At 25.7% G+C, this 16980-nt stretch overlaps 1 protein-coding gene across 1 annotated transcript; it reads left to right on the forward strand.

Moving 5' to 3' along the window:
• The first annotated feature begins 653 nt into the window (after positions 1-653).
• On the forward strand, positions 654-2647 carry LOC106766939 (bidirectional sugar transporter N3). The gene is made up of 6 exons (XM_014651734.2): positions 654-812; positions 961-997; positions 1088-1298; positions 1410-1574; positions 1847-1966; positions 2101-2647. Exons 1-6 carry the CDS (start codon positions 770-772, stop codon positions 2395-2397), a joined length of 873 nt encoding a protein of 290 aa, XP_014507220.1. The 5' UTR covers positions 654-769; the 3' UTR covers positions 2398-2647.
• The last annotated feature ends 14333 nt before the right edge of the window (positions 2648-16980 follow it).

Consider the following 16980-nt stretch of genomic DNA (forward strand, 5'->3'; position numbering starts at 1 on the left):
GACACATCATTTTGGTTAATCACGAGGACAACTTTGACTTCTACCATCACGTGTGACACTCAAAAACCCTATCATCCATTAACATGTTTTAGAACTGGATTTACATGCAAATCTTCTTCTCTTCTGAATCCAAATTATATTAACTTGTTGCAATGCAACAGTCCATGGTGATCACCTCATTGTGACACGTGTCTCCTCATCTCTGACTCATGAAAGATTGGTGACCTACCTGTGGCAATAATGGGGGTTAATCAGCAAGTGTTATTTGGCGGCGGATTGAACATCCTCAAAATATGAAGGTACCGAGTCCTAACACAAGCAACTGACACTTACTGAATGTGAGAGGAGAGTGCAAATAATAGAGATAGGTCACGTGAGGGAAGGTTTTCTGCATTGGAAAAGATACAATTATAAGTCAAGGTTGGCCCAACTATTAATTAAAGAACTACATCACACCAACTAGTTACAATAATGTGTTGAGTTGGCACAAAAATTAGATGCATGCCCTTCAAAGTAACTTAGAACTTTGTAGAATGCAACCCCTTGGTATTATTAGTCATCAATATCATTGATTGAATTCATAACATAATGTGTTTCACTATCTCCTCATGCATGGAAAAACTCCTACCTTGTGTATATATATATAAGGGTTTTCATTTCCCTTTTCCTTTGTGGCACATAAAACTAGAGCTACCTTCCCTGCAAACCTTCCTCTCTTCTCTCCTTTTTCAATCAAGGGAGTAGTATTTCTCAGACATCTTACGAAACCATGGCTAATGATGCCCCTTATGTTTTTGCGGTTGGAATTATGGGTACTAAGGCTAAAAATAATCCAAATTTAGTGACAGAAAAATATTATCTTTGATTTCAATCCTTTACATTATTGATTTTCTATACATGTCTTACCTTTTCAAGAGATGAACTGATATACCTTTCTGAATTTGTGAACGTTGGTTGTAGGTAACCTAGTCTCCTTCTGTTGCTTTCTAGCACCAGTGTAAGTAAAACACTTGTTCATTTACATGTGTCTGTGAATTTTGATGCGTAACTATATATATGTTTAATGAATATTACTATATGTTTGCAGACCAACTTTTTATCGAGTTTGTAAGAAGAAAACAACAGAAGGTTTCCAATCACTACCTTACGTTGCTGCACTCTTCACCTCAATGCTATGGATTTTTTATGCTTACATAAAGACAGGAGAAATACTTCTTATCACCATCAACGCATTTGGTTGTTTCATAGAGACAGTTTACCTTGTCATCTATATAACTTACTGTCCCAGGAAAGCTAGGGTGCGTACAAACATATTGTTAAATTTATCTCTATGACACTTATCATGTCTCTGTCATAAATTTTTCTTACATATATGTACGGTTAATCTGAGACTGTGATTGGACTTGCAGTTTTTTACCTTCAAGATGATTTTCTTGTTCAACGTTGGAGTCATTTTCTTGGTTGTTCTTCTCACTCACGTTCTAGCAAAAGAACGAACAGCCCGTATTGAGCTTCTTGGATGGATTTGTGTAGTTCTTTCTACCAGTGTTTTTGCAGCACCTTTGAGCATAATTGTGAGTACACACACAGATATATATATATATATATATATATATATATATATATATATAGAATGATGAGTTTGATGTCTTTTCATTTGTATGTTTGTTAAAAAATAATTACATGATTACTAGTAAATATATGACAGACATGCAAATGAAAAGACGATCACTATACTTTGATTGTATTTTTACTTAAGAAATTAAAATATATATACAAAAAAATAATGGTAAGGAATCACAATACTTGCATGGTTGATCTTGATCTTGTTCTTGTTCAATTCCAGAAAGTGGTTATTCGCACCAAAAGTGTAGAGTTCATGCCTATTACTCTGTCACTTCTTCTCACAGCGAGTGCAATTATGTGGTTGGCATACGGTATTCTCCTGAGGGACATCTATGTTACAGTAAGTACTAAAAAAATCCAACATAAAAATGATAATTCATTTTGGATTCAGGGTTATGCTGCATCTTTATTGATAAATAGTAATATTGAGTAACAATTATTTATTTATTTATTTATTTATTTATTTGTGGACAGCTTCCGAACTTCGTGGGTATCACATTTGGAACAATTCAGATAGTGCTGTATTTTATATACAGAAAGCACAGGCCAGGTAAGGATGAAAAGTTGGCAGAACAGAAAGACAATGCTACGAATGAAGAAAACGCCAACACAACAGTGAGCAGTGAGAATCATGCAGCAAACAGTGGTGGATTTGTTGATATTGAGATTGGAGAGAAGAAGGAAGATAAGAAAGTTGAGGAAGCACAGAAAAAACAGGAGCAAGCAGAAAACAAAACAAGGGAAGCTAGCAGTCAACTACAACATAATTAAGGAGGGTTGAGAAGTTTAATGTTGCCTCTTTCTCTCCCTCTCTCTGTGCCACCATGTGTTGATGTATTCAAACTAATGCAAAGGGCTAATGGGGGCAGAAAATATAAGTCATACAATATAGATCAATGTCTGTCTATATTTCTCTTTGCCCATAGTTATTAGTTTCTATTTTGTGTGATTTCTGTTCTGTTTTCTTTGTGTTACAATAATAAATAATAAAATAGAAGGTGTTCCCAAATCTTGTTACAAAGAGATATTGCAGGAACTGTGTTTCTGTTTCTTTTTAGGATAAATGATATTTTGACAACTTTTTTTGACAACTGTCATTATTTTATTGGTCTATTTGAATTTGTTTAAAAAATATTTAAAACGGACCAATCACAAGCTGCCACGTATGCGTTGTAAAAAAATTGTTAAAAAAGTGTTGTTAAAAGAAGTTTTTCCTTCTTTTTATTAGTGTCTCAGTGACTAGTTAACTTAAACCTTATCCATAGGTAATTTTTCCTAGAGGAGTTTTGCCTTTCAACATCTCATGGGGGTGAATGTCAAATTCATGGGGTGCAGTAAGAAGGAGCCCAATATTTTGGTGTAAGAAGCCCAAATAGGATTTTGAAAAGTAAAGTTAAAATGAAAATAAAGTGAAAAATCTGTAGTTACTGCTCAGGTAGTCTAAACTGGAAAAAGTAAATGAAATAGAATGGAAAGAGAAGAAAAATGTGTCAGCCGTTGACCCAATTTAAAAATGGATACGGTTCAAACAATTTTACAAGGAGATTAGTAACAAAGATATAATTTATATTTCTTAAAATAATAAAAGAAATGAAAAATTTAGTATGTATGTCTAGTTTGGGCCTAATAGAATTTATAATTAGAGATAAAAAAAATGAGTTATTAATCCACTTTGATGTGATTTGTTATTTGTTCAAAATGGATTATTTTTCAACCCATTTTGATTTGATATGTTAGGTCAGATTTAACTACAACTATAAAACAAACAAAATTTTGTTACCCACTTTATAAAGGACAGGTAGGCTGACCCACATTTTTTAATTTATTTTTTAAATTTTAATTTTAAAAATTTTGTTTGCATATACATAAATAAATAGATTAAAAACATATTTTACCATATAAATATTTTCTAAATTTTTAATTAATTAGTTAATGTTTTTAATTTGACAAATTAAAATAATTTTACATTTACATATTAAATTATTTTTATAAATAATAATTAATATTTAATTTGTAAGTATTAATAATTTAAGTTACAACAATATTATATTTAAATCCTTAACAACATATAATATAAAAAAAAATTAATTGTTAATCAGAAAATGTGTTTGTTTGTTTTTGATTTGTCAAATTGACAGACTAAACAGATCAAACTAAAATAAATTGGCAAGTTAAAAATGCCAATCCAACTTGTTCCTTTTTGGATGACAGAATAGAATATGACTTATTTTATCATCTTTATATAGTATGTTACTAGTCAAATCAATTTTTTATGCTCTCAAAAATTTATTTTACATTTAATAAGATTTGTTGCGTAGGAATAACGATGAAAGATTATGCTGATAAAATAGTTTCTAAAATAATGTGTTTGGTAAGTAAATAAATATTAATTAGTGTGTAATAGGCTGAAAAACAGAAAAAGAACCAAAACTTTAACTTAGAAGGCCACACAAATCTAGAGATACCATTATTCCAAAAAACTTGTGTCAGATTGAATTCAAGAGATATGGCCATGCTGTATTCGGTCTTTTGGGTATACATTACCTGCCTATGCTCTCTTTACATTTTTTTCTCTCATTCTTCCATTCCAAATGTTAATTAGCCACTTCCCTCTCTATATCACGCCATATTATTCACCACTATCATTACCAACTTGTTTACAATGACCATCTTAAAGTTCTCATCAGTTTTTTTTTTTTTCTTTTCTGTTTATTATCATAATATTACTTTTATTGTTTATTGTTGGGACTTTATCTCGACAAATGCACCAAATCGTTTAAAAAAATATATATACCAAAAATATGTCGGACAAACCTTCCACTAAGACACAAATGAAAGAAATTGCCTTCAACTATCCATACAAATCCTAAGGTGAACTATGGCTGTCTAGAGATTGGGAGATCTGTGTACTGTATGGTCGGACAATCGTGCAACTAGAAAAAGGAGGTTAGTCACGTATGTTTGAACTTTTGAATTTGGACAATGCAAGACAAGGATCGCTCGATAGGACATGGTTAAGGACCGAACGAACACTCTCAACAACAAAATATTTCTTAAGAGATATCGTAAACCAAGGTTAATAGTAAGTATCAATTAGTGTGTAATGAGCTGAGATTGGGCCGTGATTAGGATTCTACTAATCTTAGGCCCGTCTAAAAAACTATAAATAGATGTCAAAGATAAGAGGTAGATGATCGTATTTATTGTTGGAATTCCCATATTGACTAGAGATAAGACCAATTTATAATATTTAAGTGGGTTGCAAACCTTAACTAACAAGCTGGTTTTATGGGGTTAAGTTAGGCTTAAAACTCACTTCTTAATATGGTATCAGAGTCATGATTAAAATCTATCCTAACGAGATCTATGTGAGCATTCTGTTCCACCCGTTGTCAGATCACTATCGGATCATCCATAAATTATACTCTCACGTTCAAGATATTTATATTTTTACACTCGAAACAATACGTATGTAGATAGTTATAATTTAGAATATACATATATGAAAATATGGGGTGATATTTGATAATGAGACTATAGATATTCAAAATGTTTTTAGAATAGTACAATTAAAACTTTGGATATATATGAAACAAGTTTCCAAAGTCATGTCTGCCTATCAATTGCATAAGGTTTTTATTTGTATAAAAAAGGTTTTTAGTAAATACAGATTGTTTATAAGTTAAACGAGACAACAAGTCAATATACATAATTCAAGACAAATTTGGAACTTGTTATGATAGCAAAACACTTGTATCAACACAAATATTGATGTATCCCTGCTAAGCAACATTATATTTTGAGATATATATAGTTCAGGATATAGACATTAGAAGTAGCGGTTCCTGACAACATAATTGGAACTCGTTAATAGCATAGTACTAGGTTTGGATATGAGTAAAACAAGTGTACTATGCTACAGACCAATAACTTTTCCTCTGCAACATACACAAAATTACTTTCTTCGATAAATTAGAATATTATGTTTAGGGATGAAAAACAATTTCGTGGGTAAGAATATTTGTGGATAAAATCCGCGGTGGTTACTACTCGCAGATATTTATTATCCGCGAATAATGAGTAGCGGATATTTTAATATCCGTTTCTAAATGGGTCGGATACGGGTAGTATATTATCTGATCCGTGGATATCCGTTACTCGTAAAAATAATAAATAAATAATAATTTGTATATATTTTTAATTAAATTTAATTAAAAATAAAATAAAATAATATTTTATTTGGTTAAATTTGATTAAAATTAAATTTTAATTTATATTTAACTTAATTTATATTATATTATATATATATATATATATATATATATATATATATATATATATTTTGTAATTTTATTTAAATTTTATTTTAAAATATATAAAATATTTTTTTTTTATTTTTTACAGGTATCCGTAGATACCCACTGATTTTAAAATACTTGCGGATATTTTTTAAATGGGTATCCGGCGGATAGCAGGTCGGGGAACGGATAGGATTTTATCTGGTGGGTCAGGTTGCGAGTAGGCACTATATGTACCCGACCCGTTGCCATTCCTAATTAGGTTGTTGCAGATGAAAAAATAATTAAGTATGCATGATGAAAAAAATTAAAAACAAAATTTAAAAATAAAAAAATATGAAATTTGACCACAATTTCATAACTTACAATTATGAAAAACAAAATTATGTAAAATCTAAAATATAAAAAATAAAAAATATTTAACAATAACATACTTTAATACATTGTCTAAATCTAAAAAAAAAATGATTTTTTTACATATCTAAATTTTTCTATTCATTTAATATTATTCTTTTTTATTTTTTACTTTTTTTTTTCTTGAAAAAATATTCATTTTATTTTTATATTCTGTGTTAAATGAGTGTGAAAATGTGTACTCAGTCTAAAATAACCATATACTTTCTTAATAAACGTGTTTGTCATCATATTTTGAGAATTGAACATCTATATAATATACTATTGATTTGATTAGGATGATAATACTGTATTTACGTGTTTAAAGAGAGTATAGGGTGAGAATATAGAATTGAAAGAGATGGATGAGAAATGGATATGGATAAGAAGAGGATATTGTAGAATACATGGCAAAGGTGGTCCTTATAAACTATATATATTCATTCCCCTTCCAATTAAGGAACCACATGGATATCTCCACCACAGATGTTTCATGTCATGAGTTGTGTGTATCACCACCCTAAAAAGCCTCTGTATATCCACCATTATCGTGCAGTAGGATTTGGTGGCTATGTGAGTGTAGATGATAGCATCAATAATCAACATACTTTATCTCAGCCAACTTATAGGATTTTCGTCTCATCATTACTCCCACTTTTAGCTTATTCTTTTACACAACGTATATACCATTTTCTACTTTTATACCTGTAATAATATCTTCATATATACGTAGACGACTTAGATTATACGCATCAATTTTCGTCTTATATTTCATATTCTTCTTTACTATAAAGAACAAATCGTTATGAATATATAAAGTATCCTTTTGTAGCTCTTCTGCATCCAACTACTCTTTATTAGGTACCTTAACTTAAAAAGGGTGTACAATAATTTATAGAGTAACATACGTACATATTGATATTCCAAGACAGTAACGTCACATCCTATAGAAGGTGTTCTTTTATAAATTTCCAATCTACTGGCTAAAAGTCTAATTTGTTATTTAATTTGAAAATAAAAATAATCCTTGAATTTTTACATTAGTAATTAATTTAGTTGTTAAATATTGTAGCAAAACTTAAATTAATCCGTGAAACAAATAAAGTGACACCATGGTTTCTAAAACTATGAATTATCAATATATTTGCTTTCTAAAATTATAACCGTCAATCAAATTTTATCATCCAGATTAGAAATGTTTAACTTCACTCTTTATTTTTAAATTTTACTAGTTTTGTCCATCATTGTTTTCATAATGTTTGTCTAAATATGTAAGATAAATTTTTCAACACACAAGGAATAGAAAATTTATAAATAAGTTAAGAATACTTATTTATTATGCATAAATTTTTACTAAATTTCAGTTCTTCTAAATTCTTTCTAAAATATAAAGATTTGAATATCATTGTGTTGCCGTATTATATCTCTAATGAGACACACAAGAGTTGAGTTGAGATTATTGATCTCTATAAGTGGTTTAATATTTTATTAAGAAGTATATTTTCTTTTTCTTCTTTTTGGTGTTGTGATTAAGAGAGGATGATATCATTGTATATGTTGATATTTTGGGTTATTAGGATGGTAGGGATATTTTTGACTGGTAATGGGCTACCATCAATAACGAGAATTAATATATATATATATATATATATATATATATATATATATATATATATATATATATATATATATATAACGTTTATTTTTTAGATGAATGAATAATATGAGAATGGAATCTATGATTTTTTTTGGTATCTACATGTGGAGAAATGATTATACATGTGTATGTGTAAGAGCTTCAAAGTATATTTTTTTAATAAAAAAATGAAATAATCATGTAATAAAATTGGTATATTGGTAAATTTCTATGTGTTAAATAAAAATCTTCGTTGGCTTTCACCACTAAAAATCATACTATACATGTGTCTAATACTAAGTGAGCATAGTTCTCATAGGAAATTTAATCTCAATACATTACTTATCATTCCATCACATCAAATTATTACTCCCATCTTATAAGTATAACAATTCACAATAATACATAAGGATTCACATATTTTACTCTATTATGATATTTATAACAAAAGTTCGACATATAAGTTCTGACATCATTTTTTTTTAAGATCTGACATCATTTTTTTTAAGATCAAGACTACATGACAATTATCTTCAAACCAAAAACTTCTAACTCAAAATTCCAATAGTTAAAAGTAAAGAACTATATGTAACAAAGTAGAAAATCAACGATTAACCAAGTAGAAAATAAAGTTTTACTGTGACAATCTAACCAACAAAAGCAAAGTCACATTCAAATTTCTCTCAAAATTACAAAATCCATTTAAACCTCTAATTATTGATTACAACGGTCAAAATACAGAATCAAGTTTCATGGAATATATTTTAGAATTTCAACTCAATCCAACAATTAAATAATTGAGAATAGAAATTTTACAAAAATTACTCAAAAAACAAAATAATATTATGTTCAGCTCCTTGTAAAACTGTGAAATTGACTTCTCTAAACACAAACCTCTATTGGAGGATCTTGAAGGTCAGGGTGAATAAATATGTGTTATAAACCATTTGTAAAAGTTTCACGTCAATCCAATGGTTAATAAAGTAGAAACAAGAGTCTTACTGGGACAACCTTCATATTTCTATCAAAACTGTGAGAGTTATTTCTCTAACCAGAAACCTCTAATCATCAATCAGAGTGGTAAGATTAAAAAAATATTTGTTATGAACTGTTTTTAAGAATTTCAGTTCCATCTAACAATTAAAAGTAAACAAAAAAAAAAAAAAGAGTTTTACCAGGATCACACACATTCCAATATTTAAGATGTCATTTCCATTACTCAAGATAAATTTTTCTATCACATTTTTATCAAGATAACTCATAACTTGAAATAATTAAATTATTGTACAAAATAAGAAATAATATCAAAGTATATAGGAAGAATCAATTTACATTTCAATAATTCACACAATACTTATTAAGAGGAAAAAAAAAAAAAATATATATATATATATATATATATATATATTACTAAATTCTAATATTTATTTCTAATGTATGGAATAGAATTCATAAACATATAGAATAAACCTAAACATTTCTCCGACAATATTTCAAACTTCCTTTACTTTAAAATAATTTTCTCAAGTTAAAACTTTAGATTATCTCNAATAATTAAATTATTGTACAAAATAAGAAATAATATCAAAGTATATAGGAAGAATCAATTTACATTTCAATAATTCACACAATACTTATTAAGAGAAAAAAAAAAAAATATATATATATATATATATATATATATATATATATATATATATATATATATATATATATGAAAGGATACATATTTCAAACATATAGAATAAACCTAAACATTTCTCCGACAATATTTCAAACTTCCTTTACTTTAAAATAATTTTCTCAAGTTAAAACTTTAGATTATCTCCAAATTATTTTAAATTTTGATCGGTTCATAATATTCTTTATTTTCTCAATTTTAACTTGATGTAATTAGATTTTTAACGAGAGGAAAAATATAAGTAGAATCAAAAGAAAAAGAAAATACATTTACTTTATATGAAAACACGTTAATGAAAAAAAAAAAAAAAACTCCCCCTAATAGCTTTACTTCCTACTCTTACTTATTTATATTAATTTATTATTCAATGCAAGGAATTTGACAAGAAACGATAATTTTATTACATTATGTTTCTTTTACTATGTATACACAAATAGCATGTTTCTTTTACTATCTTTACACAAAAAGCATGTTCGCTCATATCTTTGCAAATGCATTACGCAAGTTGGCAATGAAAACAAATATGATACTACGTAGTTTCAAACATGATATTATGTTGTCACAAGTTTTATAATACTTTTCCAAATTGACACTAAATTTATTATTTATATAAATATTATACTGATATTTTTTTTTAAAAAATAATTTTTTAACATATCACATTATTATATATTATTAACCCTTGTTAATCATATTTTTACAATAAATTTTAATGTAAATTTTAGTATAACATTTATATAAATAATAAATTTAGTCTCAATTAGAGGAGATCAAATTTATTATTTATATAAATATTATTAATTAATTTATTCTTATAAAAACACTTGAGTTAATAATTCATTAGCTTTAAAAACTTACTATATTTTTGTAAAAATATTTATATTTAATTAGTTTTAATCTTATAAGAAAATAAATTAACAAAATATAAATAAATAATATATATGTTAAAACGTAATTTTTAATAAAAAATATCAATATAATATTTATACAAATAATAAAAAAGATAATATTGTTCTATTTAGAAAAAAGATTAAAACTAAATAAAATAAAAATGCATATTTAAAGATTAAATTGAAATCAATATAAATAATATTTCGCTCACGTTACATTTTTTGGCATTGAAAATGTCATACCACGAAGTAAGTAAAAAAAAATAAAAAAATAAAAAGTTAAGAAAAATTACATTTTAACATGTGGCATGCGGTTAATGCTTTAGTAATTTTTTAAAAAAATTCTTATTGAGACACTTTTTCAAAAGTTAAAGTATAATTGAAAAAAAAAATAGTTGAAATCAACATAAAACTTTTCATCCAAAACAAGAAACAAACAATTAATTAATGCTAAAACATATTAACTATTATTAAATATTTTGTTATTTTAACTATACAATATATAAATTATACAAATTATTTACTAAATTGTGTAAAATTATATATTGATTAATATTACAAGAACATATAATATATAATAAATGAAAAGTTTATGTTTTATTCATTACAATTTTATTTTAAAAAACATTATTGAATTTTGTTGTGTAAATTTTGTCAATCTCATGCGACTTGCATTTATTATGATTTCCCCCTTGTTTGAGATATTCAATTTGATATACTTTAATAGATATTACCTTGAACGACGTATCGCAGTATAAATAATGAATGAACATATTTTAAAAATAATAACTCTTTTATCTTGATTTTTAAAAAAATAATAAAAAAGACATCTAATATTTGCTTCATTAACTTTAAAAATTTTCTACACTAGTTTGCTTTTTTCTTTTTGAAATTAATGATATATAAGCCTCAAAATTCAAGTACATTATGGTGGAAGATTTTATGTTTAGTAGATGTAACAATTATATTTATAATATAAGTAGAGAAATTTATATCAGGGTGAATAAGAGGATCTTAGAATGAGTTAACATATTGTAAACATGTGAAATGATTTTGTAACCCTTTAAAAAATCATTATATACCTTTTCCCACTTTTTTTTTAATAAAGTTTGTCACAATTTTTTTGTAACTCCTTTCTTCCTGACTTTCCGCCCTGGTGGCTTTAGAGTGTGGTTAGTTCACACTCAAGACTTGAGCAATATTAACTTAAAATATTTTTATTTATATTTATGTCTAAAAACATATATTACAAGTGTTTTTATTTCTAATTATATCCCGTCTAAATAATCTCACATTTTATATATATATTTATTTATTTTATTCATATAATCACTTTTAGTCACACTTCTCTTTTCTTTATCCACGCATTTATCAATTTTTACATTTTATTTCTTATTGTATTCATCTAAATTATTTTTTCATTTCTTTCATTTATACTAGTCTTTTTTATTTATATTTTTTTTTCGTTTAAACTAATTTTCTTAATTCATGTAATTTTTTTAATGTCTTTTTCTCTTTATATTTGAATACAAAGATGTTATACAAATATTTTTTGAAGTTACTATTATTAGCGTTAGTCAAATTAAACTAATATTAAAAGTAGATTTTATGTAATTGATGTTAAATTAAATAAATTTTCTAAAATAAAAATGCATTAGCAATCGTTAAAATTATGTTAAACTATTTTAATTTAAAAATTAATAATGAATTAGCATGCGACCGACTTTATTTAAAATTTACTTTCAAAATCTAATGTTAACAAATTAATGTTTATGATTTTAGAATTGTATACGAGTATGACCAAAATTTGATATTAAATATTAGTGTCGACTTTTATTAGTTGGTGTAAAATTTTAGTCGATTTTAAATATATGTTTTCTTCTAATTTATATACAAAAATTATTTGATAATGTTTTTAAAGTAACTTTAAGAGTTATTTTTTTTATTTTAATTTATTACTTTAATCTAATAATCTAATAGTAAAAATTAATAAAATATTCAGTCGTTACAATAAAACGTATGAAAGGTAAAATGTGAAATAAGAGTTATTTTTAAATTTTTTTCATTTTCGTTTATATATATATATATATATATATATATATATATATATATATATATATATATATCATAATACAACATAATAATATTATATCATAAACTGAAATATTTCATGATGATGTTTTGAATGCAGATTATAAAATCAACAAAGATTGGGAGACGTAAATAATTTGTATTTTTTTATGTTTATTGTTAAATATTAGATATAAAAAAGTCCATTTTGTATGTTCATTTGATTTATGGCATCCTTATAAAATGTTGTAAAACTAGTATAATTAATTTTATGAAACCATCATTTTTGAAAACTTTTGTCGTTTCATGGAGTTCTGTTTTTCTTTTTAAGTTTTTGCTATTGTGTCTATTAAATTTTTTAAAATACATCAATATTTGCTAATCTTTTATGTTTTAAAATATATTAAAAACTTTTTAAATACACTAGCATCAATAGGTTCAAATATATTTTTTGAAGGTTCAGAAGATAATAATACTAAAATCTAATAAAGAATTCAAATTCCCTTAAAAAAATTATATATTTGAATACATTTACTTTTCAACTTCAACTATAATATAATTGACTTGTTGAAAAGTATTTATCATGGATTATAATTTTATGAAAAGAAACATTCTTATATGATTTATATGTTATTCACAAGTTAACATAAAAAAAAAAAAAATACTAACATTATAGCATGAGTAATTAATATATATACACTATGCAATATGAAGTTAAAATTAATTAAGTACTAACGCACATGTTATAGTGCGAATTCCTTTTTGTTCTGTTTGCTCACAATTATCACGTTTTATAGAAGAAATGTATTCCATTCATATTGTATTTCATAAAAGTCGCCTCATATACTTTGGGTATATCATGCAACAATGAATAACTTGTATAAATTAGAATGTGAATGATGCATTCCAACCTTTCGGTGAAATATATATATATATATATATATATATATATATATATATATATATATATATATATATATATATATATATATACTTTTGAAAAATAAAATATTTATCTAAAACCATAATATTATATTATATATTTAAATAAATTATAGTAAATATTTGGATTAGTAATTGTCACGCTAAGAATAAAAATCATAACCTTAACTTTAATATTAGAACCAACGTATATTATTAGATAAAAATTATACTTAAAGTAAAAATAAATAAAATTATCTAGTCACACTAGCAGTTCAAATATACAATTTGAATGTGACTTGACTCAATTATTTGTCATTAAAAAATTAATATCCCATAAAATTGATGGTTTAGATTAACAGAATGTAAATTAAAATAAAACGAAACTAGTGTGTATGATATTATGTGCCAACATTTTCATTTTTTTTATACTATCTTGAATTCTTTCAAATCTTAATTATCATTAATTAATATTTATTCTCTTTAATACAATTTTAAGCATAATTCATTTTAAAGATTAAGAAGTTATTTTTCAAAACTATTCACCTCTTTTTGATTGGTGTTTTAGCTATTCATTGTTTTACATACTCGTGATTCAAATATTATTTTTTGAACAATATCGATATTTGTTTGTGAGGTTGGCTTTTGATTAACTTTTTATTATATGGATATGCATATGTATATGTAATTTACTTTTATAATAAAATACTATTAAGGTTAGCCATGTCTCTTAACTTTAGAATAGAAATGAAAATACTTTTTATTTTTTAATTCAAAACAAATGATAAAAAAATAGGTGAAGTTTCACGTACATTACGATAAGGAACACTTTGAGAAATTGGAATCCATTAAATACCTATGTTGCAATAATAATTCATATTTTCTTACATCATCGATGATCATAAATTAAAGTTAAACATGATCTTGTCTTCCATCTTTTTCGGTTCTTTTAGCTATTGCTTTGATAATTTTGTAATAAAAATGTGTCCTACATCATATAAGATTACATTCAATTAATTCTAGTGTAGGAACCACCCAACACTGTTTTTTCACATGGTTCATATCACTTTGCAATACAAAAATGAAAAATACAAATTATTCTTTTTTTATTTTAATTAAAATATTTTGCAGCCATGCACTCGTAGATAATATCAGACTCCTTCTTCATTATTGGTTCAATTAAAAACCTAGCTGACGTCATGAAAATTATTTCTGAAAATGAAAACCTCCATCGTACTGAACGCATACAGAGAAAAAAAAATGATCATTATCCTTTCCTTTTGGGGGTGGAGGGTCTAACCCTACGTCACTTCCCTTCATCCATCACAATTTTTATATTCACACTTCCATTTCCATCCAGGAATAGAATCTAACACTAACTTAAATAAAGTATCTCATTTATTCTATTTTTTATTTAATTTAATTTATTTTTATATTTATTTTACGATTTGCCACCTGTATTTATCTTATATATTGGTATAATATATAACCGTACGTTTAATTACACAACACGACTAATTGATAAACCCTTTTATTTTGCATTAATTAGTATATCTCTACACGTTTTTTCTTTATATGGTCACGAGTTCATTAATCTATTTACTTAATTTTGTTCGTATTCCAATCTTTTTGCGAAGGTGGAGAATATATAAAATGGGTGATATGGATAAGAGAGTGGAGCTTTTGCAAACAATATAATATCTTTTTTTTTTTTTATCTATTATACAAATACAGAAAAGTATAATAAAATTCATGAAATTGTGTGCTGTCTATTTCTTACTAACAATGTTGTAACCAGAATTGAAATAGATGGATTGAGACAAATTCAATACAATATAGTCAATTAGGGAATCATTTCAAATAATTTAATAGTTTAGAAGTATATAATGTAATATCATTTGGAGATACACGTGTATAGTAGTATTTGAATATTTGGAATATTAAAAATAAAATTATCTTTAAGAAAGATGATTCGAATACAAAAGAAATATTATGTTTGGTGATAATTAAAAGCTTGGGTCTGGTTAATATAAAATTTTAATAAGGCACATTTTTTATGAATGATATGTTTATCTTTGTATAGAATCAGTAGGTTAATAAAAAAGTTGGTCAATAAAAATAAGAGTATACGAGTATAATTTTGGAAAAATAAAGGCGGTAATGTAAAAAAAAAAGTATGAAATGAAAATATAGGATATATATATATATATATATATATATATATATATATATATATATATATATGAACTTCTAACAAAATTCTATTATGTTTTACAAACAAATAGTTAATATACTTATTTTTATTCGGTCTAATACACATACTAAAAAACACAGTTCAGTAAGATTCATTAAATTTTTTTATTATGGAACAATTCAAACTTAAGTCTATTTAGACAATATTCATATAATTTAAAAACTATGATTCATGTTGATTTATAAATACAATTAGTATTTTTCAAAGAGTACTTATTTCATAATCACTATACTCATCCTATTTATAAAGATCTAAAACTTTCTTACTGATTTTAGTATTAGAGAATCTTTTGAAAGTAAATTTCCTCCTGTGAAAAGTAAAAAATCTCATTTTGACCAATAAGAATTCTTAAAACTACCGTTATGATATTGTCATCTATGTGCAAACATTCAAAATCTCTATAACAACCACACTAAAAGAAGACGATGATAAAGAAAGTTGGGAAATGTATCCTAATTAGAGATGGGTTGACAATGTAGTGTACTATTATTGGAGGTTTATCCAATTGTGTTGCAAATGTAATGGCTTAAGAGATTCCAAGTGTCCTATTTAAAAAAAAAATGAGAAAATGAGAAGTAGTAGTGAGATACCTATGTGAAGAATGAAAGAGATTTCTTGTTTAAGTAAGACAGCATATTCTCCAAGGTGAAGATGAAAAAGAAGTGAAGATATTATGCGAATGTGAAAGTGTGATTACACATCAAAAAGAAGATGCCCTATGGCTAGTTAGCTAGTGCGCGCGATTCAAGATATTATGCCAATGTGAAGACTATATCTCTAACTTCAAAAACAAGAGGACATGCAAGTGGCTTCACTCTACATATAGTGCACACTTTCTTAGAGTGCATTACAGTGCACCATCACAATGCAAGACAAATTCTTCTACTTATCTAAATAAGCAAGAGGAATGAAAACAAAGAGAGAGAGATCGAGTTAAATGTTACAATTACAAACAAATTCATTGAGAAATTATGTTGGAAAGTAGTACTAAAGAATTTTTATTTTGAAATTGACGTCTCAATATTTAGTAATAGTGGCTTGGTAGAGTCATTGAACTATTAATTACACCATTAATTAATGCTTTAGTTCACATTTGATCCCTAAAAATCAAATCATCAAGGTAGAAAGCTATGCAATGGTGATCAATTAGGTTCATGTAATGAATTCAGTAAGAAAAGAATAAAAAAAAACTTAAACCTCGTTTGTAAAAA

This window comes from Vigna radiata, chromosome 7 (assembly GCF_000741045.1).
Source record: "Vigna radiata var. radiata cultivar VC1973A chromosome 7, Vradiata_ver6, whole genome shotgun sequence".
Lineage (NCBI taxonomy): Eukaryota > Viridiplantae > Streptophyta > Magnoliopsida > Fabales > Fabaceae > Vigna > Vigna radiata.